General features: G+C 39.4%; 1 protein-coding gene across 1 annotated transcript in view; it reads left to right on the forward strand.

The window, feature by feature from the left end:
• Window positions 1-25048, forward strand: part of plekha7b (pleckstrin homology domain containing, family A member 7b) — a 69580-nt gene that overhangs the window by 12677 nt on the left and 31855 nt on the right. Inside the window, exons 2-6 of the mRNA XM_078247821.1 lie at window positions 8823-8906; window positions 15180-15291; window positions 17040-17144; window positions 17607-17679; window positions 18077-18177. Coding sequence (XP_078103947.1) covers window positions 8823-8906; window positions 15180-15291; window positions 17040-17144; window positions 17607-17679; window positions 18077-18177 — 475 coding nt within the window. The remainder of the gene's footprint in view (window positions 1-8822; window positions 8907-15179; window positions 15292-17039; window positions 17145-17606; window positions 17680-18076; window positions 18178-25048) is intronic.

Here is a 25048-nt window from a genome sequence, read left to right on the forward strand (position 1 = left end):
TATGACAGCAAAAGCAACAGGGTTTGCTGCACACCATTCCCACTGGTCTTTCCTGCCTGGATCTTGCATTTTCCAAGTCCTTCTCCTATCTCTGGTTGAGATTTTTAGCTTTAATGTCCTTGCACAGCTAGTGTTTAGCTGTGTTTGGCTTTGCAATGTGGGTTGGACTTTACATTTAGCTGCTGTGATACTGTACAACTCTCAAGCAGATGTTCTAGCTCTTTAGCCACAGAAAAAAGTGGGCAGTCTCAGGTTGTAAAAGAAAGACATTTGATCTACTTTGCCAGCTTAAATGTGATACTTGATATTTGATAAAATTATTTTCGGTAGATTTGAAAGGGCCATTTTGTTGGAGGGGTTTTGTCTTCTTATGTGTCTATAGCAGTCACATACCTCATTAGACCAACCTCATATTTTCAGTAAGGGGAGCCTGTTAGGTATCACTACTTGTGAAAGTGAGTGGATGTAATGACATTAATATGACAAATATGCTTAGTTCAGCTAAGCATATTTGTTGGAAAGGTGCTACCACAGTAAATAGGCTTTTAAACCGATGAGAAACACATGCTTTAGTGAATGTTGGGTATTTGATGGTCCGCCTACAGTGTAACATGACATGTAGCATTCAACATGATATTAAGTGATACATTTTATAATTCTGTTTAATACACAATTCAAACTTGATTCTCTCCTTTTTGTGCAAATGTTTTTTTAATTTTAGTTATATAATTTTTCTTATGACCACATTGTTCCTATAAAACAGGATTTCAATTTAAAAAACAGCTATGTCAAAGTGTAAAGCAGTACCACAGCCTAACAGATTCAGTGTGGACAGTAACAGAGGACAGGCAGCTGTTGCTGTTGTCCTGCTGAGTGCTGACGCGTTGTTTTCACTTAGCGGCCATGTACACTGCTATGACCTACTTACACTTCATCTTTCATGATCAAATTCCTCAGTGCCAGTCATTTATGTACATCTCCTTCTGAACTACACTGTTTGAAAGCTATGTATAGCAGCCATGGAGCCTCTGAAGGAGGGAGGTCAAAGGTCACCATGTTACTTCTCATTAACCTTTGATTTCCCAAAGCAAGTGGCTCATGTTGTATTGTCATCTAAGATTGGCTCAGACCTTTGATAATTAAGCTTGACTCAGTGCTGTGGAGGTGTGTCTGTATGTTTATGTGTGTGTCTCAGTGAAAGGAAGCAAAGTGCCTTTGAGACTTCCCTTTGTGCTGATCACAGTTGGGGAAAGACTGTGACGTGAGAGAAAAGAGACATCAACTAGTCTCATTTCATTTGTTTCAGAGTTGGCTAAGTAGAGATTGACATAGTTTTTTTTTTAGCTTAACCTTGTCCAATTAATTAGACATTTTAAGATGGTTTGTTTATTAGAAAATCATTGTTATCAGACAGTAGATGAGCTCCACTGATACCATCCATGTTCAAGTAAGAGCTACAGTTGAGATTAACAGCATCCCCTGATGTGCAGACCGTCCCTTTTGCAAAACTTTCTCTCCCATAGATTTTTGTCTGCCAAGCTAGATGAAAAGAAAAAAATGAGAAGGAGAAGCTGCTGCAGATGGTTGGTTTTTCAAAACTTAACCTATCAATAGGTTAAGTTATGCACACTTATAAATAAAGAGAATGCTTAGTAACACCTAGGTTAAAAATCAGTGAGGCTATCTTTGGCATTACCTAATTTTAATTTCGATTATGTGTGCAACATTATTAAACGTGAAATGTGATATCCATTTTTTCCCTCCTCACATTCCAACTAACACACACTCACACTTCAGATTATGACAATTCGTATTAGCACAAATGAAATAACGATGACTCCCCATTGCACTGTGTCGTCATTATTCAGTGAGTAAAGTGCAGGATAAATCTGTGGTATTAAATATTGACCTAAAGCTGCAGGGGCCCTTCATTGGTTTATTCTCCAGAGTAATGCTCGCCCCAGAAAACGTCCAAAACTTTTTTCTTTGTCGCAGCATATCTCTGTTGCTATTATTCCCTAAGAAGTGATTTATTTTGAAAGTCCTTTATTGTCATGGTTGGAGGCATTATAAAACCACAATTTCTTTGATGAATTACTTCAAATCACCCTTTATAAATATTTACCAGTCAGCTAAATTTGTGCCAATGGAGCAAAGGAAATGCTGATGCGCTCACAGTCCTGTATGGATCCATCTTTTAATAAGACCGTTTTCTCTCTCACTGCAGACAGTTGCTGAAACAATTTCAGGTTGTAACAAGTTTATACCAGTGCAACCAAGAGCAAACCTTCCTGTGTACAAAATATTGATATGGGTTTTGTGCTCTTTGTGAAGCCTCGGTTAAGCTTTCAATAGTCCTTTTTGCTGTCCCATTTAAAGTTTGAAAAATATCATTTCCAATTGACCAGACATGAAACGAGCTGTAACTGATGAGCAACAACGTTTTTGGGGCAAAATATTTGACCAGGAACCAGGATATCAACACGTCTACTCAGAGCGGTGGTTCGTTTTCAGAATTAGTTTCTGTGCATGGAGAGAAGTGTTTCCTTGAATTCTAATTCTGTATTATTGGTCCAACACAGGCCTTTCTTGCATTCACTGCAATGCAATTAGCTGTTGCCTTGTAGCTTATGTTTTGGAACGGCATGGCCAAAGGACCATTGTGATTGCAATGAAATGTGCTGTGTCAGAACTATGTGTGTGTTGAATGTAAATTAGGTGACAGCTCTTTCAATTTCTGCCAAACCCTCTGTCTGACAGGGGTACAGACACTGGCAAGTGGACTTGCACCTTTTTTCTGCTTTCCGTTGGGCCTATTTGAGCCTGCCTTTGCCACTCTTTGCCCAGTGCTGCTTGAGTAGTTTGCTGGATAGTAGTTACAGACTTCATAAAAGCAGATCTTCTAGCAAGGTTTTCCTGTTTCATAGATGCTATTTTAGACTAACGTACATGCATTCGTAGAGAGGCATAACTGTTCTCCAGCAGGGCTGTAATCACTGTGTCTTACTGTCAACTTAGCTTTAAGTTTCTGCAGTTATTAACAATGAAGATAATAAATAGTAGCCAATGAGTGCAATGACAGGGAAAGTGTTGAAAATGTGTTTGGTTGCTTTCCCTCATTTCCATACTGAGTGACAGTGGAATCTCCCAATAACTCTTTGCAGAGACTGCCTAGATATTTCCTCCACAAATGTCAGGGAAATGAAGCAGAGCGAGGCTTCTGCAGGGCTCTGGTATGAAACTGATAAAGGTCAGTCAACATGTGCAAATCCTGCTGCAGAATGCTTATCTCTTTAATAGCTGGATACTGAGTGCAAACTGCTGTTATTAAGGATTTTAATTAATTTGCTACAGGGTGTTTCTGGAGGTCCATGATATCGCTCATCTTGCACGATGTAATGTCCTGTCACACATGGGTGTGGTGTCGTACACACCAAAATGACTGTCATTACAGAGTTCATAATCGGTTCATGGCAACTCATTTAACCTCTCATGTGATGCAGTCCTTCTAATTCACTTTTGTCTTATTCTTTGGATTCTGCAGAAGCATATCATCAGTATTAACAGCTTGCTATCTGATATTAATGATGCATTCAGTACAGCTAATTGAATTGGTCTGGATATGAAGTCAGCAGCCCAACTAAAATAAATATTTTCAGTTGTGTTATCTTGTCATTATATGAATTGCACAACATTGATTTGTGTTTTACTTCACCCGTGGCTATGTACTATGTATGTATGTATGTATGTACTATGTAAGGTCAAATTCAGGCTACTATATGCCATTTATTACACCACACTGTTTCAAGAGATACGTTTGTGTCAGTCGATGCCTTAATTATCAACTCAACATGGACCTAATGTTTCTCTTAAATAGGGTTGTATAGGAGAGAAGAGTTGTCTTGATGTCACATTAATGGCAAATAATAAAATAAGTAAAATAAAATATATTAAATGTTCTTTATGGAATATACAGTTAGAAATGTTCTGCTTGGGCGCCTGGGGAAAAAATATATTGTTTTTTACTGTTTTTGTGACTAATTAACTAACTAATTTGTTACTTCTTATTCCATTTACTATTGTGAATGGAATATTGATTTCATGCTGTGCCCACAGAGAAAGAACAGGCGCTCTCACTGGTCGCTCTTGGCCCTGCGTGATTCCTCCTGCTTCATGAGTTTTCAGATGCCACATTAATGCCGTGATGCTTATTACGACGGCCACATAGAGGGAGACAAGAGGCTCTTCTTACCCGTGTTCTAATCCCTTGCCATAAGAGCTCCTGTTTCTCTGCTACCCTGTGGGTTGGAGCGTGTTAACTCTTTAGTGAATCACATTGTGTGAATATATTTAGATAGGTGTCATTGAATTGAACTGCTTCTTAATTACATATGTATGGGAAAGAAATGAAACACAAGCAGACTGCTGCTTTTGTAGCTCCCAAATCCTTGGTTGTCTGTCAGATTCAATATTTACCAAACGCCTACAGTATGTTGGCACCTGCTCCTCTGGGTCGCATTCGTCAGGATTACTTTCCATTCCCTCTAAGCATAGGTCACAGGTCAATGTCACTGTTAAACCAGTGATTTAAAAAGTAGACACCAACGACCCTGAGGTGCCCTTGAAGGGTCCTAAAATGTACACTTGTTTATCTGCTTTATAAGTTGCAATCTATTTCTGGATCCTGGTTTTAATACTCAAATAATTAGTATTGTATAGTGTGGATAACTTGGCCTTTCAAAAGTGGGTTATCGTACTGATTGAGAAAAAGATAAATTACCAACATGCCCTCTTGTCTTCATTACTTTAGTTTCAGTGCTGCCACTCAGAGGATACCAGCCTTACGCCTGTGTGATAAACACTAACCAAAACTTTTCACACCTTTTCACAAGACTACATTAATGAGGTACTGTATGTCCACTTCAACAGCAGCCACATATCTTAGTTTTTCCTTAAAAAGAGATGCTATTTAGAAAATTCAACTCTGGGAAAGAGGGAGTGACAGGTCGAGAGAGGCAAGTAGAAAATGAAAAGGGAGGAGGATCTATTAAGCAACTGAGGTATTCCCCTGATGGGAGGGAGTTAGAGCTCTACTATCCACCCAGCAAGCGAGGGGTGAAACTCTCAGATAGCACGCTTGAGCAGGAGAAAGAGATAAAGAGCTCCCTCTCCTGCTCTCATCCTGCTGGCTCCGTTTTATTCTGCTTTGCGGATGCTAGCTGATACGAGAGACCCTCTCTGCATCTCCCTCCTGCCCTAATAATGCAGAGAGGATTTCCATGACCTGCAGCACCACAGCGAAACTAGCAGCTGATTCACGCTGATTTACTCTCACAGCAGGTGAGACTGTCTCCACTGTGTGCATGATACAGCAGGGCATAGTAAGTAGCAAACAGAAGCAGAGTGATCTATGCTAGTAGTGGGTACAGTTTGGGGAGTTTTCTTTTTCCCCACTGGGACTTTTTTTTCTCATGGAGAGTGGTGTAAATAGTTACAGGAGTTGAGACTGTAAGCAGATGTGTGTGTGAAGCAGTTTGGAGCCTTTTAGTGTGCTTCTATTGGTGTGAGAAAGAGAGATAGGTTTAAAACATACAGCCTTGCCCCTGGTGCCCCTGCTGCCCCTGCTGCCAAGACTTAGCCCCTGTGTTGGACAGGGATTACCCTGATCCTCTTGTTTTGCTAAAAAAAATTGTTATGGCATGCCAGGGCTGAAACGTGGACTCTCGAGCTTTTGCAGCATAGAGAGAGAGAGAGAGAGAGAGAGAGAGAGAGAGAGAGAGAGAGAGAGAGAGAGAGATCTTATGATATGAGCTGCAGTGCTGCTGTTTCTACAGTTTTTTTCAGAGAAGCTTGGGCCAAAACCAGGTTTCCACACTATGTCTATGTTTGATTACTTTACATTAAACCACTCAGTTTATAGAAAAGCCTTCATTTCCTGCTGTAAAGGTCGATGCACAAGGACAAAGTTTGTTCACAAAACTGGTATTTTTACTTCATATATGGTAGTTTTTACAATACCTGACAGCCTAGAATAGATAGAATACCTATTCTATCAACCAGGGTTAAACTCTGTGTTGTTTACATTGTGGTTACAATTGTACTATATGTACATGTACACGCTGCTACATTGAGAAAAGCCCTCTTGAGCAAGTAGAGATGCCAGTCATTCTTTCTCGTCTTCATCTGGCCCGAATGAAGCATAAACTCTACTTGACCTGATGGTTAGTGTTTTGGGGCCCTGTAACATGTTAGTGGTGTGAGACTGTGCCTATTTTTGGAATAAACATTTCCCTAAACCTTGATCTGAGTCTAACATAGAACTTTTCTCAGGATAAGTGCTGTACTGTGACAATAAATATATCTGCTAAAATGGAGATATTGTGTTGATTCTTCTATCTTTTGGTTTATCGAATTATTAGTGTCAGCATATGCTACCAATGAACACATATTTACAAAAAAAAGTTAGTTCTCACTACTGCATTGCTATATTAGTCTACTCAGATGCCAGTTGTTTCTTTTTACAATTTTCTTTTTACAAAAAGAAACATAAGTTATTGAGTAGAACAGATGTGATTGTAATGATTCAGTTAATGTACTGTACTCAAATCAATTTTTTGTTTACCTCAAATAATGTATTATATGGTGACAATCCATGATGTGTGTAGAGTCAGTAGAGAAAATCATATTTGTGACAGGTTCTAGCAACTACTTGCATTGACAACAAAGCTGTTTCTCCAGTACACAAGGCAGTGTGCTGCAGCAGGAGTACATTTTCCCCATTGGGACAATGTTGTCACAAGCTTGATTGGAAGCTAGTTTTCTGCAAACAAATAGACCTACTGTGCTGCAGTGTTTGTACACTAACTGGAGATGCTGCAAATTCCGTGACAAATAGTTCAGAAGTAATGCGGCTGAAACAAAAGCCTCAAAGAATGCAGATTCCTGATTAACAGGGGATGCTGGTGCAGTGCTGTATGTGCCCAGTGCAGCTCAGCATATTATGAGTTGTTGCTAGGAAAAAGCCTGGCCTGTGTGTGTATGTGTGTATGTGTGTGTGTGTGTGTGTGTGTGTGTGTGTGTGTGTGTGTGTGTGTGTGTGTGTGTGTGTGTGTGTGTGTGTGGCAGATTTGTGCATGTACTGTATATATGATCAATAACTGTTTTTACATGGATATACGATTGTTTATATTTTATGTCATGTTGTTGTCATGTGCATAATCACCCGGCATCATTCCTGTTCAATACATCCTCTGAACTTTTCTGAAATGGCAAGTCATAAATCTTTCCACCCTGCTCAGTTTGTCTCCCTTCCCTTTGCTGCATGGTGATGCAGTAAGGCACCACTTTCTGTTTGTATCATTCTGCACCTTTATGCTGTGGTACTGAAGTTTTGCAGCTGTGCTGTCCTTTAGAGTATTCACCCCTTACTGCTGGATATAGTCATTTATTTACCCGTGGTACACTTTAAGTGAGGATAGTGTAAACATGTTTATCACAGCTATTTTCTTTATCTGTACCCGTGTGTATGTTTATGAAAAAGCAGCATATGGATTTAGACTCTGGACAGCAGCAGTATTTACTCTATGGTTTTATTGCATGCTTGTGCACAGTATTTCACAACTTATGGTGTTATGTTTTTTTCTGCTGTAATAGATTGTGTGTGATGATAATTAATAAATACAATAAAATACAACACTAACAAATGCCAGGCATGAAAGCATAATATTGCAGTTCAGTATATTATCACACATGGTCACTCTCCCCAGTATTTCAGATACCCAGAATGAGAAATGTTTATCTGTTGTCCTCATCCTCAGACAAATATCGATCTCCTCACTAGCTACACCTGAGTAGTAAAAGAGTTTCTAAAGCTCCACATTTTTATATGTGCATACAAAATTAAATTGAAAAAGTCTAAGATGTACTAAGGATCAGAAATCCAGCAGCATCTCGAGAGACGTGTCACAATTTGAGGGGATAATGGATGGCAGTACTGAGTACCAGTGGCAGCTAAGTAATCCTGCAGAGCCATACACCTTTAAGGCCCTCTGCAGTAGTGGGGTTTCTTTAAATAGTGAGGCTTAACCTGCCATGGTGGTTAGATGACAAGGTTGGGAATCGGATAAATACATCAGTCAAAGAAGTAGCCTAGATCAACCTGACTCTGCTTCTATGTGTCAGACCAGATGTTTGTTCAGGGCTGTTGATCTTTGTCAGTGTATTTGACAACAGATGTGTAGATTTAGCTCAATACTGCAAGATGTTGTGTATAGATAGATGTATAGGATTGTGTTTTATTTTGTTGTAAAATAAATGAAATAGCCCAAATCTTCTTGTCTTAGCCCAGTCACATATATAGTAGATGACAACAAATAGAAAGAATGAGTAATGGCATAATATTTCAGTCATGTCAACACCAACACTGCTAGCCACTTATCTGTTTCCGATTCTATCCTGTGACAGTAACATGCGTTTATGCTCTGGTTAAAGAAATGAATGGCCCCATGTAACTGAAATCAATAAAGCCTGGTAAGCTGGCTAAGGGAGAGTGCTGAGCCCTACACTTTGTGTAAAAGAATATGTGGTTCTTTACCTGGCTGAAGTGCTACCATGTTTTATTTATTTTTATTTTATTTATTTATTGTATTTGTTTTTACAGTTGACTGAGGCATTCATTGTAATCTAAACCTGATGTGGTTTTGTTTAGAAGTATAGAAATACAGACATGCAGGGATGTGATCAGGAGTATGGACTTCATACTAATTCTGTTTTTTCCCTTGGTGTTGTTTTCTCTCCATCTTCCCTCTTTTCAATCCCTGCAGCCACAACTTGAGGACTGCATCGTTTCGGCACCCTGTGACCGGACAGATATCCCCTGAAAACACAGAATACACACTACAAGACAGGTGAGTGTTTTTTTTTCTTCTTCCCTGGGAATGATGCATATACTGCATGCTTAAATGTACAGATTCAGTTAATTCAAGGTTATGCGTTTGGATTCTACAAATAGACTGGAGAATAGTCGGTATGTTTTAACTAAAAAAAGTGTTTCAGTTAGCAGCTGGAAGCTGGAGCTGCGGTCATAGTCAGAATAGTAAAGAATAGGCAACGTTATAATTTTCATCAAATTGATGTATTGTAAAAATATTGCCTTAATAGGATTTATGGTAATGGCATGGCCGACACTCACATATACTTTTGTGTTAATATCACATCTGGTGTCATGAATCTGCCTCATCATTCAGCCAAGTTTTTCTTTTCTTTTTTCTGGTCCATTTAAGCCATTATTCTCAGTGAAGTTGAAGTCATAAAAATGGAAAGCTGACTGTGTGCCTCTGACTTTGATACTGGAATTGACAGAATATCCCGAAGATATTTCTTAAGAAGAATCAACAGTGCCTTGTTTTCATTCACTACAGTATAACTTGTCATTGCTTGGCAGTTGGATTTATTGTCATTTGGATTTGTTGTCATTTTATGTCATTGTATGAATCTCATCCTGCAAAGCCATCAAAGCTGTACGGCAGGTTTACAGCACAATATAAGGCAGCAGGTGTCTGATCGTATTTAAGCTGGCCAATGTAAGACGATCATGCATGGGGCTGATTCCACTTAAGGCAGAAGCAGGTTTAGATTCAAAGTATGTGACCTCCACATTCCCACTAATTAAAAGATGGTCTGTTTAAGCAATGCAAAACTGATTGTGATTCATCTGCATCCTCCACTGTCATTCATTCCCTTAAACTCTTCATTATCCCTCATTCAGTTTTGTTGAGCCATGGATTTGTATACCATCAAGGGGCTTTAAAGTTACGGTTGCCTTAGTTGCTGCAACATAATGATGCTTTCACTTTGAAATGTCAGTCATAATCTCTTAAAGCTACGGTAAGAATAGTATCAATTTTATGCCCCTTTCACAACAACATGGCATGCCATGAAACGGACAGGACAAGGTAATGAAAGATAGTCTCAGCATACATTATACTGTACAGTAGGCATAATAAAATTCTGTATACATAATTTAAATATTTATTATTAAAGGAACACACAAGATGTTTCATACATACTGTACGTCCAACTGTCCGTACGCACTCTTGAAACCACAGCAATCACCTGTTTTTGGCAACTACTAACTACTACTAAGAGAATAGTTCAGCTTTCAGCATACAGATTTAAAGAAATCCTGCTTTGATGTGGTGAATGCCACAATTTTACAGTTTTTGGACTGAGCATATATCCACCTTAACTCATCCAACACAAAAAACACATCCAATGAATGTAAAATAATTCATGTGTGACATGTTTTTTTTATCAATATAAGATCTTAGTTACTTTCAGTGTTCATCAGAAAAATGTATGACTGAGAAAGATCAGTTGAAACTTGAGGAATGATGCCACATCAGTGCATGTGAACATTCAAAGTAGTCTGTTAAACACTAGTCTATATCCTTGACGTTCCACTTCCCGGATTGCTCCGTTGCCGACGGAAATTCCGCCGGATATCCGTTGCCTTGGGCTTTCTTTGTCCTTCTTATGAGGACTACGGTTAACCTTTTCTCAGATCTCTGCAGGGTAGATCCAGAGAGCCAGCTAGACTATCTGTCCAATCTGAGTTTTCTGTTGCACGACTAAAACAACCTTTGAACGTACACATGTTCCACCAAAACAAGTTCCTTCCCAAGGCTATTTTGCAGTGGCGCTGTTGCTCCATACGGCGCTTAGCGCTGCCCAAGATGATTGTGATTGGTTTAACCTCTCAAGGTTCACTGTACCGTGGACGGCACATTTTGTGACTGTGGCGTAACCTCCACTCATAAACGTTTTTATAACTTTAAAGCATTAAATCTTCAAAATATACAGCCATGCGACACCCCAATTGAAAACTTAGTCTCTCATGATTCAATTAAGCCCACACACAAAGCATAAGATGATTTATAGCAGTTATACAACTGCTACAAAGTTAAAGAAAATAAAACAATACAGCCGAAAACTGCGCAGCTGGTGTCTAGAATCGAGAGTACATCCATACCTATTTTCCTTGTCCCTTTAGCCACAAAGGAGTATTTAGCCCAAAGCTTTTTTTTCATAAATCCCCAAGAGTCCAAGGAAATGGAATATCCAAGCTGTTATGTCCAAAACAAGCTGTTCGCCTCACAATGTTGAAGTTTCTTCATTTCCGCACTTCTAACGCGGCCTCGCTTCTCTCTCCTACATGCTTGATGTGGGCGTCACTGTATTCTCTGAGATCTAAGGTTTCCATAGATACCTGTTATGAGCCAATCCGTCCAGGTTTGCCTGTGATATCCCCATTGGAAGCCGAGGATGCCTCTGACACCATGTGAGCGACATTTGCTCGGACCAGTTAAATTTAAATGCTATAAGACCCGTCTACATTTTTAGCCAATGAGCAGACAATTCGATAGACACCTAATTTGACCCTGAAATTTTAACCCTGTAATGGCTGGAGCTGTGTCAAAGCAAAAACAGGGCCTCCTATAAGCATATCACACCCTGTGCAATTTATAATTACTTATTTCTATATATTTATGTATATAGTTATTTCAAGTATGTGTATGATTGATGTGGGTGTGTTTGTGTATTTGAGAAGTGTTTTATTTTGTACTTTATTGGCTTTTTTCTTAGCACTTTTCAAATTGAAATAAGAAAAACGGACAGACATATCTGTAGAAAAAGATTCCATCTTTCCATCAAAATCCATTTTTGAGTCTTTTGGCTTCTGGATTTTTTCTGTAGTAAGCTGAGACACGTGGCTATGGCATTGGTATATCTGTATCTTACCAGATGTGTTTACAGCAGTGTATTTTAATCATTTTACAGATGTATGACTTGGTCGGAAATAAAAACCCTCCATTCTAGCCTCTGTAACTCTGTGGCAGTAGCATCACCCTGACACTGAATTTTTCCAATGATGTCAGGCACATCCCAGAGTGTCAAAGAATATGGGCGCTGTACCACTTTTAATTTGGGTATGACGTTTAGAAGCGTTTTTTAAGAGGTTAAAGAAATGCCAATAAACCAGAGCACGTTTTTCTCCCATCCTGGAATGCTGTGTGGACTCGCCAGACCCTCCTCCGCAGCACTGTGGATGAAGGACTGGCAATGTGAGACTAGTCAAACACTAGCTCTAAATACTGGTTACATACACTACAGTATTTCACAATGTACGTTATCCGTTTTACGATAAATCTTCAAGCAGCTTTAAATACTAGAATTATTTTTCTAGTTTTAGCTCAGTGTTAAACTAAGACTATGAGAAGAGATGAGAAAAAGGCAGCTTTAGTGCAGATGTAGGTCAATTCAGCAACATTGTAAGATACAAAGTGTGAATTTCAATTAACTATTTTAACTCCAGCATCTACTCTAAACCACTCTGTGTTGCAGTACACACACACACACACACACACACACACACACACACACACACACACACACACACACACACACACACACACACACACACACACACACACACACACACACACACACACACACACTGCTAACTGCTGTGTGATACCTTTTACATATTTACATTACTGCTGTATTTTTGTGCCTTTCTCTTGCACCCTTCTTTTCATAATGCTGTTGTAGAGTTTAGTGGAGAGCATGACAGCTGGGGTGCAGTCTTGGTATCGAATGTGTGCAACACAGGCATGACCTTACTGTGGCTGCAAAATGTTGCTTCTGTTCACTGTCATGGTGATGTTGTGGGCTTCAATCTGCATATAATGATATCTGAAAAGGAAATTGGTTTCTTCCTTGAATCATTGACTGCCTTCCAAGTAAGGAGAACCTCAGTGTGTTCCCTGGAGACCCGTATCGGATTGAGGACAGAACAGGAAAAAGAGCTTTAGGAGGCCCTTCCCCATGGAGGGGTCGATCAGCCAATGCTTAGTCTGCCTTTGTTATAGATTATCACACTATGATCAATTCGTCAACTCTCCCCGTGGGCACCCACTGCCTGCAAGGATTAGAATAAGTCAAATATTGCCCTCATTTCCATCATACAGTAGCAAGAGAAGCAGGGAGATGGAGCTTAGTGTCTTCCCCCCTTCTACACTACGTGATGTGAAATATCGCTCCTCTCCACCACATGCCATAACAAATCTCCTGGGGAACTGTTCAAATGACAGTGGTGGTAAACAGTATGAAAGCTTCACATAAAACAGCAGAGTCCCGTTGATATGACAGAAACATCCTGTAAAAATGCTGGCTGAAGTCCAGACTGTGAGTGCAGATACTGGATGTTTTGTTCCACTGTGGTCTCTCTTGTTCTACTACCGTTTTTTTTTGTTTTTTTTTGCTTTAGCACACACATCTCTCGCTTATCTTTTCCCCCCCCTTAGCTTCAGTGTAGTGCAGCAACACGAAGCAGGAAAAAACAACAGGGTTAGGGCTTTTAACCTCTTTGCAGAACAATGCAGGGCGCTAGTGGCAGTGTTGTCAGAGAGACAGTGAACACATTTCTTCCTATTGTAAATTCACTCCTGAAGTCAGGAAGACTAGTACTGTCAGTTGCATGTCAATTATACTGGTTGACTGGCTGCAGATAAGTTTTAAATATGTTGTAAAAGTTTCCTTACCTTATACCTTCTTAAGAAGTGATGGACATTTTTTTCTAGGCATGTGAGAGGGAATATGAACAATACTATTAAATAAACACTTGAAGTGAGTGTAACAATCATTTTTTAATATAATAGTTGGTCCATAGTGGACCTGGTGGTTCCAGCATCACAGAAATAATAATAATAATAATAATAATAATAATAATAATAATAATAATAGTAATTTATACTTTATTAATCCCGCATGGGAAATTACAATGGTTGGTACAGATCAGAGATCTCCTTATGGATCATCTCACCGGTTCCTGCATGTTGAATTTTTAAAACAAAAGTTAAAGGTTGCTTTGTGGGGAGTGTTGATGTTTCTCTTTTAAGGGAGGGAGTTGAAACCATGGTGGAGTTGCAACGGGGTCTAGCAGGTTTATATGATTATTTATATGTAATTTGTTTAATGTTTTGTTTGTGGTTTGTATTGTGTTAATACAGTAATATTCCTTTGAGTTGTTTTAAATTCGTAACAAAAATCTAATCAAATCAAACATAACCATAACCTAGGATGGTTCTAAGGGCATGACAATAACTTCCTTTTAATCCAGTGGTCTGCACAGTTTTCCAATATAAACCCAACAGAGAACTTTTAAAATGTGATGTGACAGGAGGTCTGCAGGATTTGTGGATGAAATATCTGCTGGAACTGGATGTTATTACCTTATCAACACAGACTAAAATTCCTACAATACATTTGTTGGACCTTGTTAAATCAAATCCGGGCTGTCTCCAGTTTTCCCATTATCTACTGTATGATGCATCTCTTTTTGAGCACATGCTGTAGGGCAAATCTGAATCACCCTGGAAGTGAATGGATTTACCATTGCAGTAAAATACTTTGTATTGTTGGATACAGAACAAAAAATTGTTATTTTGTAATTTGTTGTGTGTTATTTGATAACCTGTAGTGAGTACCACTTGGTAAATTCATCAATATCAGAAGAAAAAGAAGGTGGAGCTGGACCTGATGGGTGGAGCTAGACCTATGAGGGGGGACTGGACCAGGTCAAACTCTGCCCATTTGGCTCTGCAGTGAGCACCACTTGACTATTGAGCAGTATTTCTTCCATGTTGATTTTTCTGGATTCATGGTAATATGATGATGTCATGAGGAAATGTGAGGTGGGACGTGTATAGAAGCTGTCCAAAGATGTGTGTGTGTGTGTGTGTGTGTGTGTGTGTGTGTGTGTGTGTGCATGTATGTATGGTTTAACCAAAGGCATTGGTTCTTTTTTTGTTTGTTTTGACTTGTTATCTGGGTCGGTGTATGATGTGTGCCCCGAGGTGTGTGTCAGACCAAGTGTCACTGGAGTGTTTGGCACACAAAGCTTCCACTGTTAACACATCCACCGCAGAGCCATTGGCTGTGAGAGGTTGCGTGGCAGTGTCAGGAAATAGACATATCCTTTATATGTGAAAGCTCAGCACAGGGCTGTGTCCCTGCATATCTGTAGTTTGTCGGAGGAATTAAGAGGGAATATCACTAATCAATGGTTCTCATCTTGTCTGTATTACTGATTTGCTGCTGTTCTGCCTTTTCAACTGTAGGATAGAAGTCCGTATGTCCAAGTCAGCGGCCAATCAGAGATCCCCGAGCATGGTCACAAAGTCCTCCAGGGCTGTGACATCAGCAGCAGTGGATGCCACCTCAGTGTCAAAGGTGAGTATCAGTGTTTGTCTTTATTGAGAGCCCAACGTTTATGTCAAGTATGTTTCACTTGTGTTTGTCAGTTTTAATGTAAACTTTAAAAATGTAACAATCTTTACAGAGAAAATTAATCCTAAAACAAAATCAAAATGTTTTTTTTTTTCAGGTTTTCTTATTTGACATTTATCGTAATTGACCAAGCATTTCCTTTTGGGGTAGTGAATTTCTTTAGAAGCTCTCTTGATGTTTAATCAACTCTAGAAGACATCATCTCACTCGGATTAACCGCAACAAAGAGCAATAATTTAGTCATTTTTTTAAGCATAATAAAACTTATTACACATCCTCAGGGACTGGACAGGGGTGCGGTGTACAGTATGCATCTTTGTGATAGACTTGCTGTTATTTCCACAGTGATCACATGTTTTGTCACTGAATATGAGACACACCACCGAAGCGCATGGCTGTAATTAAATCACAGAGAAATCTGAAATAGCTAATGCTACTCCTGGAAGCCACTGTTTCAATGCAACTTAACGTGAGAGACATCTATTGCTCTGAGGGACATGAATGCATGAATACTTGAAGAAATGTTTTTTTCAAATAATTGTGATTTTAGACTACATTGTTGTAGAGCTGAAATGATCAATTAGTCGATCTAAAATAAATTGATGAGCAACAATTCTGATAATTGCTGGTTCCAGACCCTCATGTGTGAACCCTTTTTTGCTTTTCTTTGTCTAATATATCAGTACACTAAATATCTTTGGGTTGTGAACTGTGATCTGACAAAACAGACAATATTGAAGACGTTACGTTGGGCTCTTGGAGCTTCTGAAGGACATTCTTAACTAATTTCAGACATGTTATAGACCAAATTATAGAGAAAATAATCAGCAGATCAACAGATAACATTGTCTGTGTGATGATTGTTTTGTGTGACTGACTTACCTTACCTTTTGGTCCCTCTGATGTTCTTCATTTTGTCTCATTAAAATGTGTCACATTTATGCGGAATTGGGTATGCATATTTGTCCCCTCAACATTTGTGTCTTCTTTTAGCCAGCTGCTCAACCCAACAATACCAGGTATTTCTGTAGAAAAGCATCCAAGAAAAAGTACAATTTAATTGTGTCAGAGAAAACGTAGTCTAAAATGACCTTGTCATGGATGCACGCATCCACAAGGATAGCCAGTTGGTATTTCCTCTTTTCATTATGGGTGTTAGAAGAAGGAAGTTCCTGGAAAGAAGGCCAGTTAACTCCATTTTGCAGTTGTATTATCTGCACTGTGGAGGGCAATGCCATGGTATACACCTTTGTTTACTACATATTTTATTTCAGGTTACTGTTTTGTTGTTTTCATAACATGAAAAACATTCTAATGTGCCTTTTGTTTTATAAAATCCAGGAGGTTTTTATTGTTCTAATATAACAATATTTATTTTGCTTTATAATATTTGTTTGCGTTCGTCTTGTGTTGGACCCCAGGAAGAATAGTCTTCACTACAGTGATGACTAATCCTTAATAAACAATAAACAACACCAGTAGTTTTCAGACTCTTTTTGTCATGGCCCCCTTCAGAAGCCAAAACAAATTCATGACGCCCTTTCCTCATGTAAACCGATTAAATGTTATCAATCTTTAACAATATTGGGGAAACTACTGTCAATTTAATCAATTCATTTTCTTTAACTTTAATTTTGCCCCAACAAGCCACCACATAATCAAGTATTTTGGGTTTTCTTTGCTTTCTGCAGGGCTCCAGAGGTGCGGGGAAAGTGCACAGCTTTGGCAAGAGGGATCATGCTATTAAAAGAAACCTCAACATCCCAGTGGTGGTGAGAGGCTGGCTCTATAAACAGGTGAGCTGGGTTCCTCTGCTCTTATTTTTAGTCTTAAAGAAAGACCCCATCTGTCACGTATACAAGCACATTTTAAAGGGTTTTGTGTAGAATCTGATGTTCTGTGAACTGTACCATTTACAAAATGAATCCTCACAATACCCTTTCAAAACCCTTCTAATCTGGATTTGAGTGTTTTATGAAACAGCATCTTAAGCAGCATGACAAACAAAGACAAACAATTCCCCGACCAAACCCAGAGTTAGAGACATGCACTGCTTAGTCAAATGTAGAGGCTGCAGCTTTGTGCCAAATGCTGCAAGAAAAAAAGGAACTTAAATTAAATTATTGTTCTAATATTATGCATGAAGTCCCCCCCTCCCCTCCCGAGTGCTGTATTCCCGAACTGCACTTTATTATTAAAAAGTTCCTGCAAGGAGGATTTCTTAATACACTGTGTTGCGTTTCCCCCTTCACCTCCAGGACAGCTCTGGAATGCGGCTGTGGAAAAGGAAATGGTTTGTTTTGTCAGACTACTGCTTGTTTTACTACAAAGGTGAGTCTATTAAAAGTGCACTTGGCCATGGTTTAACAGACAAAACTTGAAATGGTCATACAAATATACAAATCTTCGGCGACCTCCTATGAGGGATATTAATTTCTTGAATAATTCTTGCTATCTCTTACTCTCCCCGGCTTTCTCTTCCTCCAACTTTTCCATCCTTATTAACTTGAGTGTTTTATTATGGGATGTAATTTGTGCTTGTTTTGCCAGAGCATCTACTTCCTGTCTTCCATTAATCATACTGAATAATAGATAAGCCACATGCCAGCTTGTGCCACATGGCCTCGACCAGACAAGAATCTACCATGAATAATGCCTTGCTAATTTTCCTGCTGTTCATTAAATCTGCAGTCAGTCATACTCTGTGTTGTTTGTTCCTTCTTTACAGACAGCAGAGAGGAGACGGTGCTCGGGAGCATCCCTCTGCCCAGTTATGTCATTGCACCAGTTGAGCCTGATGATCACATAAACCGCAAATACGCTTTCAAGGTAACACTGAAGTGGCATTGAATCAGATTTATGAAAGAAATTATAATGCCAGAAAAACATGTTTACTACATACAGCTTTTTCTAAGAATATTCATTGCTACATCACTATTTGGAAGCAATCCTCACATACTCATTTCCCTGGTGTGGTCTCTGTAACACAGGAAGGATGGTTGGGTAGTCCCTGCATACTGGATGACATTTTCAATTTTTGTGTGAATGCTGATTCAGCAGTATTCACAGAATCAGATAACAACTGATTCTTCTGTACAATTTTCGGTCGCCTACTACTTCTGCATACTTTCATCTACAAAAACCATTCAAATATCAAAATGTTCAGCTCTTTAAGGACATTTGTGCTTTTATTCAACTTTTTTCCCACCATTTATAGTTTTTCAAATATTAAGCTTTTTTACACTTAGTCCTGCTGCCAATAGACAACCAGCATACATACAGTACATATGACTTTTTTTTATCACCTATTTGTCATTGTTTTCAACATACTATGCTATTACTGTTTTCAAGTTAAAGTATTTGGTGGTACACTGGCTCGGTGGTTAGTACTTCTGCCAACAAACAGTTAGTAAGTATTAACTGCAGCAAGTAGACCCAGACCCAGGTTTGATAACCAGTCTTGGCTGGCCTTTTTCCTGACTATTTTTTTTTGACATACTTTGATTTTTTAGTGGCGTTTTTTTGACATACTATACTATGACTTTGTTATCACTTTTTTCGACAGACTATACTAAGACTATGACTTTTTTCGACATATATATGCAATGACTTTTTTTCGACATACTATGCTATGACTTTATCACCTTCTTCGACATATATAGACTTTTTTTATCACTTCTTTTGACACACTATGACTATGACTTTTTGCTGTTTTCAACGTAAATTCTTTGCCAACAGGCATCCAGCCAGTATTCGCTGCAGCAAGTAGAGCCTGATCTAGGTTTGATACCCCGTCAGGGCTGGCACTTTTCGAAATACTACACTTTGACTTTTTAATGGCATTTTTCAACATACTATACTATGGCTTTGTTATCACTTTTTTCGACATATATATGACTTTTTTTCGACTTACTATACTTTGACTTTTTTCGACGTACTATACGTTGACTTTTTCCGACACACTATACTATGACTTTTTTCGACATACATACTATGACTTTTTTACCACTTTTTTTAATCACTTTTTTGGACATCCAATGCAATTACTATTTTTGACTTAAATTCTTTGGTGGCACCTGGCTCAGTGGTTAGTACTACTGCCAACAGGCAAACAACAAGTAGGCACTGCAGCAATTTAACCCTGTAGACCCAGCGTTACCCATTCTGACACACTACATTTTTATTTTTTAATGACCATATACTATACTATGACTTTTGTATCACTTTTTCGACATACTATACTATGACTTTTTTCAATATGCTATACTAAGACTTTTTTTGTGCATTTCCACCTTTAATCATTAGGACAGCTTAGATAATAATATAATAGGGGTAAAACGTGCAAGCCTGGTTGACACCAGACCCTTCTCAGTTGTAACTGAGAGCGGGTCTGGGCAAGCTTCATTCACAGCCCATTTCCAAAGGGGCGTCACCAACGGACACCGCTCAAATGCCTCTGGGGCGCAATTGGATAGTCAAGATTCCCCTCCACAGCACAGAAACCGGTCTCCTCAATGTCCTCAACGACCTCCTCACCTCTGCTGACACCAGTTCCCTCAACATCCTTATCCTCCTCGACCTGAGTGCAGCCTTTGATACCGTGAGCCATAACATCCTTCTCACCAGACTAAAAGACCTCGGTATCGAAGGTACTGTACTCAGCTGGCTCCACTCCTACCTTTCCAACAGATCCCACTTCATCTCTCTCCATACCCACACCTCTGCCACAGCCACAGTCACAGTCACTCAAGGTGTTCCCCAAGGCTCCGTACTGGGCCCCCTCCTCTTCATCATCTACATCCTCCCTCTTGGTCAGATACTCCGCCACTTCAACCTGGACTTCCACTGTTATGCCGATGACACCCAGATCTACCTCAGCACCAAATCCCCCCTCTCCCACATCAACTCCTGTCTGTCAGCTATTAAAACCTGGATGCAACACAACTTCCTCAAACTCAACAGCGATAAAACAGAATTCCTCCTCATAGGCTCCAAATCCACACTCAGCAAAATCAATAACCCCACTCTCACCATCGATGGCACCATTGTCTCCCCATCTCTCCAGGCCCGTAACCTTGGTGTGATCTTTGACTCCACCCTCTCCCTTGAGCCCCACATCCGTCATGTCATTAAAACCTCCTTCTTTCACCTCCGCAACATCTCCAAAATCAGACCCTCTCTCACACCCCCCGCTGCTGAAAGACTCATTCACGCCTTCATCTCCTCCCGACTGGACTACTGCAACTCACTTCTACTCGGCATCAGCTCTACCAACATCAACCGACTCCAACTGGTCCAAAACTCAGCCGCCCGACTCATCACCCACTCCAAATCCTGGCACCACATCACTCCAGTCCTAAAACAACTCCACTGGCTTACTATCTCCCACCAGATCACCTACAAAATCCTGGTCCCTCCACCATCTGGCTCCCTCATACCTCACTGACCTCCTCTCCCCGTACCAACCCTCACGGTCCCTCAGATCCACCTCAGCTGGTCTCCTCTGCATCCAAAAGTCCAACCTCCGCAGTTTTGGGGACAGTGCGTTCTCCAGGGCAGCTCCCAGGCTCTGGAACTCCCTCCCCCGCACCTCTGAGTCCCTCACCATCTTCCAGTCTCGCCTCAAGACCCATCTCTTCACCACTGCCTATCCCTAGCCCCACGCCCCTCCCCTTTTCATCTATGCCTGAATCTTGTTTTGTTTTGTTTTGTTTTGTTTGTTTGTCTTTATTATCTATACCCTGTAAAGCGACTTTGAGTTCGTGAAAAGCGCTATATAAATTCAATTTATTATTATTATTATTATTAAGATTCCCGGCAAACTAAGATAAACAGTTAGACTACAAACCGACAGCTTTTTTTTAAGCTTGTTTGTAAAAATTTGCTATTTGCAGAGTAGAGCTGTGTTTGCATAAAACAGCACGGTGGATAAGAGTGAACTGGGCAGACAGAGCAGATTGAAATATTGCTTTCTACATGTTTATGCCTGTAGACAGGTGAGTGCATTGATAAGTATTGGCTTTTTACTCACGAAGGTTATATTGTAGCCTACTTACAGTAACGAGACTAGTTAATCTGCCCCAGCGGCCATTGGTAATCCTCTTTGTATTGTTTCCAGTCAGAGATATGAGCCAATCAAACTACCATAAATAACAGGTCGCGCAACTGTGAACGTTGTAATTGGGCATGCGGATGAGAGAGTGCTTCAGCATTTCAACCATGATTTCAACACACCAATAACTCTCTTGCACCAAAAATGTTCACAAGTCATTTTTTGGAAGTCCAAGTCAAGTCTCAAGTCTTTGAGGGGCAAGTTCAAGTCAAGTCTCAAATCTTTTGCCACAAGTCAAGTCTCAAGTCTCTGGCCATCTGATCTGTCCCTAACACTGTATTGTTAAATCTTATGAATTCAAAGCATGTCCTGTAGCTACGATCCATACAGTACAGTATCAAAATCAGTTGTTGGATAACTTTATGGGGTCTACTTAACACATCCCTCTAGCCCTCGGACCTGGTGAAATATTAACCTACGTCTGTCACATCATATGGATACAACTATAAATATACAATTTGCCAGTTCCCAGCATTAGCACAACACTTTGCGATGGTTAGATTGTTACCTGTGACGATATATGCTAAATTTAACGTCTCTTTCACTCAAAAATGTGAAATGTCGAAGTGGAAATTAAGAGAATAGTGGCAGCACCACACCAATTACAGAACAACATGCATCTCAGTCTTAGTCCAAATTACGCACAATAAGCAGTTTGAACTCACTGATGTAATGCCATTTATTTTCTAAGTGTTAGTACGCTCAGTAAAACTGAGTCCAGCGCTAGGGAGATCCGACTCAGAGGAGGAGAGGTTAGTGAGGCCAGTGTCTCCACGGCAGGTGACAGTGCGCACGGATCCGCTGCGCCACGCATGGGTGAAATAATGAAATAGTAAATAGGACTACAGTAACAGAAATATGTGCAGAATTGAGACAGTCAAGACGGCCCAGTGTTTGGTGGACCGAGTACACCTTGTTCACTTAATAGCCTACAAATCAACCACGGGATCAATTACGTATCACGAGTTTGCCCACCCGACACAGCGTTTGTTCCTGGAGAGATGGATCCGTGCGTCCCGCCTCCTGTGCACCATGGATGTCTGAGCCTCAGCAACTACTGACTATAAAGATACAATTTGCCTGTTCCCAGCATTAGCACAACACTTTGCGATGGTTAGCTTGTTACCTGTGACGATATATGCTAAATGTAACGTATCTTTCACATTAGCAAGTGACTGACCTATTTGGGTGCGTTTTGAGATGCCTGATGAAGTTCGACGTTGTTGATCTGACATTATTTATCTTGGTGCCACACACCTTGCATTTAGCTGTTCGCTTACTGCCACTGTTTACAAAGTTATTGAAAGCAAAACTAATGACAAAAGGCACAACTCCGGGAGGACTTGGTGTCGCCATCATCAATGCATTTTTTGATACGTGAGTGCACGCACATAAGGCATAGCGCATGCATTACGTTGCACATTATGGCAAAGGGCAGGGGACTTGCAACTCGTCATACATTTTCCCAACGTAAATGCGCCAATAAAAGAAAATAGAAATACATGAATACATTTAGATTTAAAAAGCAATAATTGCATGAGAACAGGTTGTTGACAAGTCTCGAAGCTCGAGTCTGAATGAAGTCTGAAGTCTTTTGGGTTGAGTTGCAAGTGAAGTCTTTTGGGTCGAGTCCGGGTCAAGTCTGAAGTCAGCTGTTTGTGTGACTTAAATGCCACTCGAGTCCGAGTCTCAGACTCGAGTCCCCATCTCTGTCTTGCACACCTCCGCCTTTAATTATTGGAACAGGTTAGATAGGGGTAAAACATGCAGGAAATTGCAGGAAATACTATGACTTTTTTATCACTTTTTTGACGTATTTTACTATGACTTTTTTCGATATACTAAACTATGACTTTTTTATCACTTTTTTTAATCACTTTTTTTGACATCCTACGCTATTTCTGTTTTCAACTTGAATTCTTTGGTGGCACACTGGCTCAGTGGTTAGTTCTACTGCCAACAAGTAACCAGCAAATAATCACTGCTGCAAGTTATCCCTGAAGCACAAGTTTAATACCCAGTCTGGGCTGGCCCTTTTTCATGACGTTTTTTTTCAACATACTATACTTTGATTTTTTTATGACTTTTTTTGAAATACTATACTATGACTTTTGTATAACTTTTTTCGACATACGACATATGACTTTTTATCACTTTTTTCGACATACTATACTATGAATTTTTTTCAACGTACTATACTATGACTATTTTTAACTTTTATCGACATACTATACTATGACTTTTTTTATCACTTTTTTCGACTACGATACTTTGACTTTTTTTGACATACTATACTATGACGTTTTTATCATTTATTTTCGATATACTATACTATGACTTTTTTCGACATACTATACTATATCTTTTTTATCACTTTTTTTGACATCCTACGCTATTACTGTTTTCAACTTTAATTCATTGTTGGCACACTGGCTCAGTGTTTAGTAGCCTAATACTGCCAGCAACTATTGCAGCAAGTTATCCTTGCAGACCCTGGTTTGATATGCAGTCCGGGCTGTCCCTTTTTCATGACGTTTTTTTTAGACATACTATACTTTGATTTTTTTATGACTTTTTTCAATATACTATACTATGACTTTTTTTATCACTTTTTTTGATATACTAAACTGTGACTTTTTATCTTTTTTTTTTTTTTACATACTATACTATCACTTTTTTATCACTTCTTTTAAATCACTTTTTTTGACATCCTACGCTATTACTGTTTTCAATGTGAGTTCTTCGGTGGCATACTCACTCAGTGGTTGGTTGCCAACAAGCAACCAGCAAGTAGTCATTGCAGTAAATTATACCTGCAGACACAGGTTCGATACCCAGTCCGGGCTGGCCCTTTTTCATGATGTTTTTTTCAACATACTATACTTTGACTTTTGTATAACTTTTTTTCGACATACTATACTATGACGTTTTATCAATATGCTAAACTATGACTTTTTTTATCACTTTTTTTCGACATACTATACTATGACTTTTTTTCAACGTACTATACTATGACTATTTTTTTAACTTTTTTCGACATACTATACTATGACTTTTTTATCACTTTTTTTCGATATGCTATACTGACTGAAGTTTTTTTTCAATGCATTTCTGCCTTTAATTTTTAGGACAGCTTAGATGTGACGGAAAAGACATGCAGGAAATTGCTGCAGGTCAGATTTGAACCATGGGATTCTTGCTGGAGGAATAAACCTCCTTTATATGGGCATGCACTACACCGACTGAGCTATCCAGTTAGACATACAACTGTCCTGTGACGTTTTTATCACTTTTTTCAACATATTACACAAAGACTTTTTTTGACACAGTATACTATGAATTTTTTCAACATACAACACTTTGATTTCTTAATAGCTTTTTTCCGACATTCTATACTATTACTATTGTCAACTTGTGTTATTTGGTGGCACACTGGCTCAGTGGTTAGTACTACTGCCTATAGACAACCACCAAGTAGTCATTGTAGCAAGTAATTCCTGCAGACCCAGGCTCAATACCCAGTCCGGGCTGGCCCTTTCCATGACATTTTTTTCCACATACTATACTATGACTTTGTTATCACTTTTT

The sequence above is a fragment of the Sander vitreus genome, chromosome 1 (genome assembly GCF_031162955.1).
Source record: "Sander vitreus isolate 19-12246 chromosome 1, sanVit1, whole genome shotgun sequence".
Lineage (NCBI taxonomy): Eukaryota > Metazoa > Chordata > Actinopteri > Perciformes > Percidae > Sander > Sander vitreus.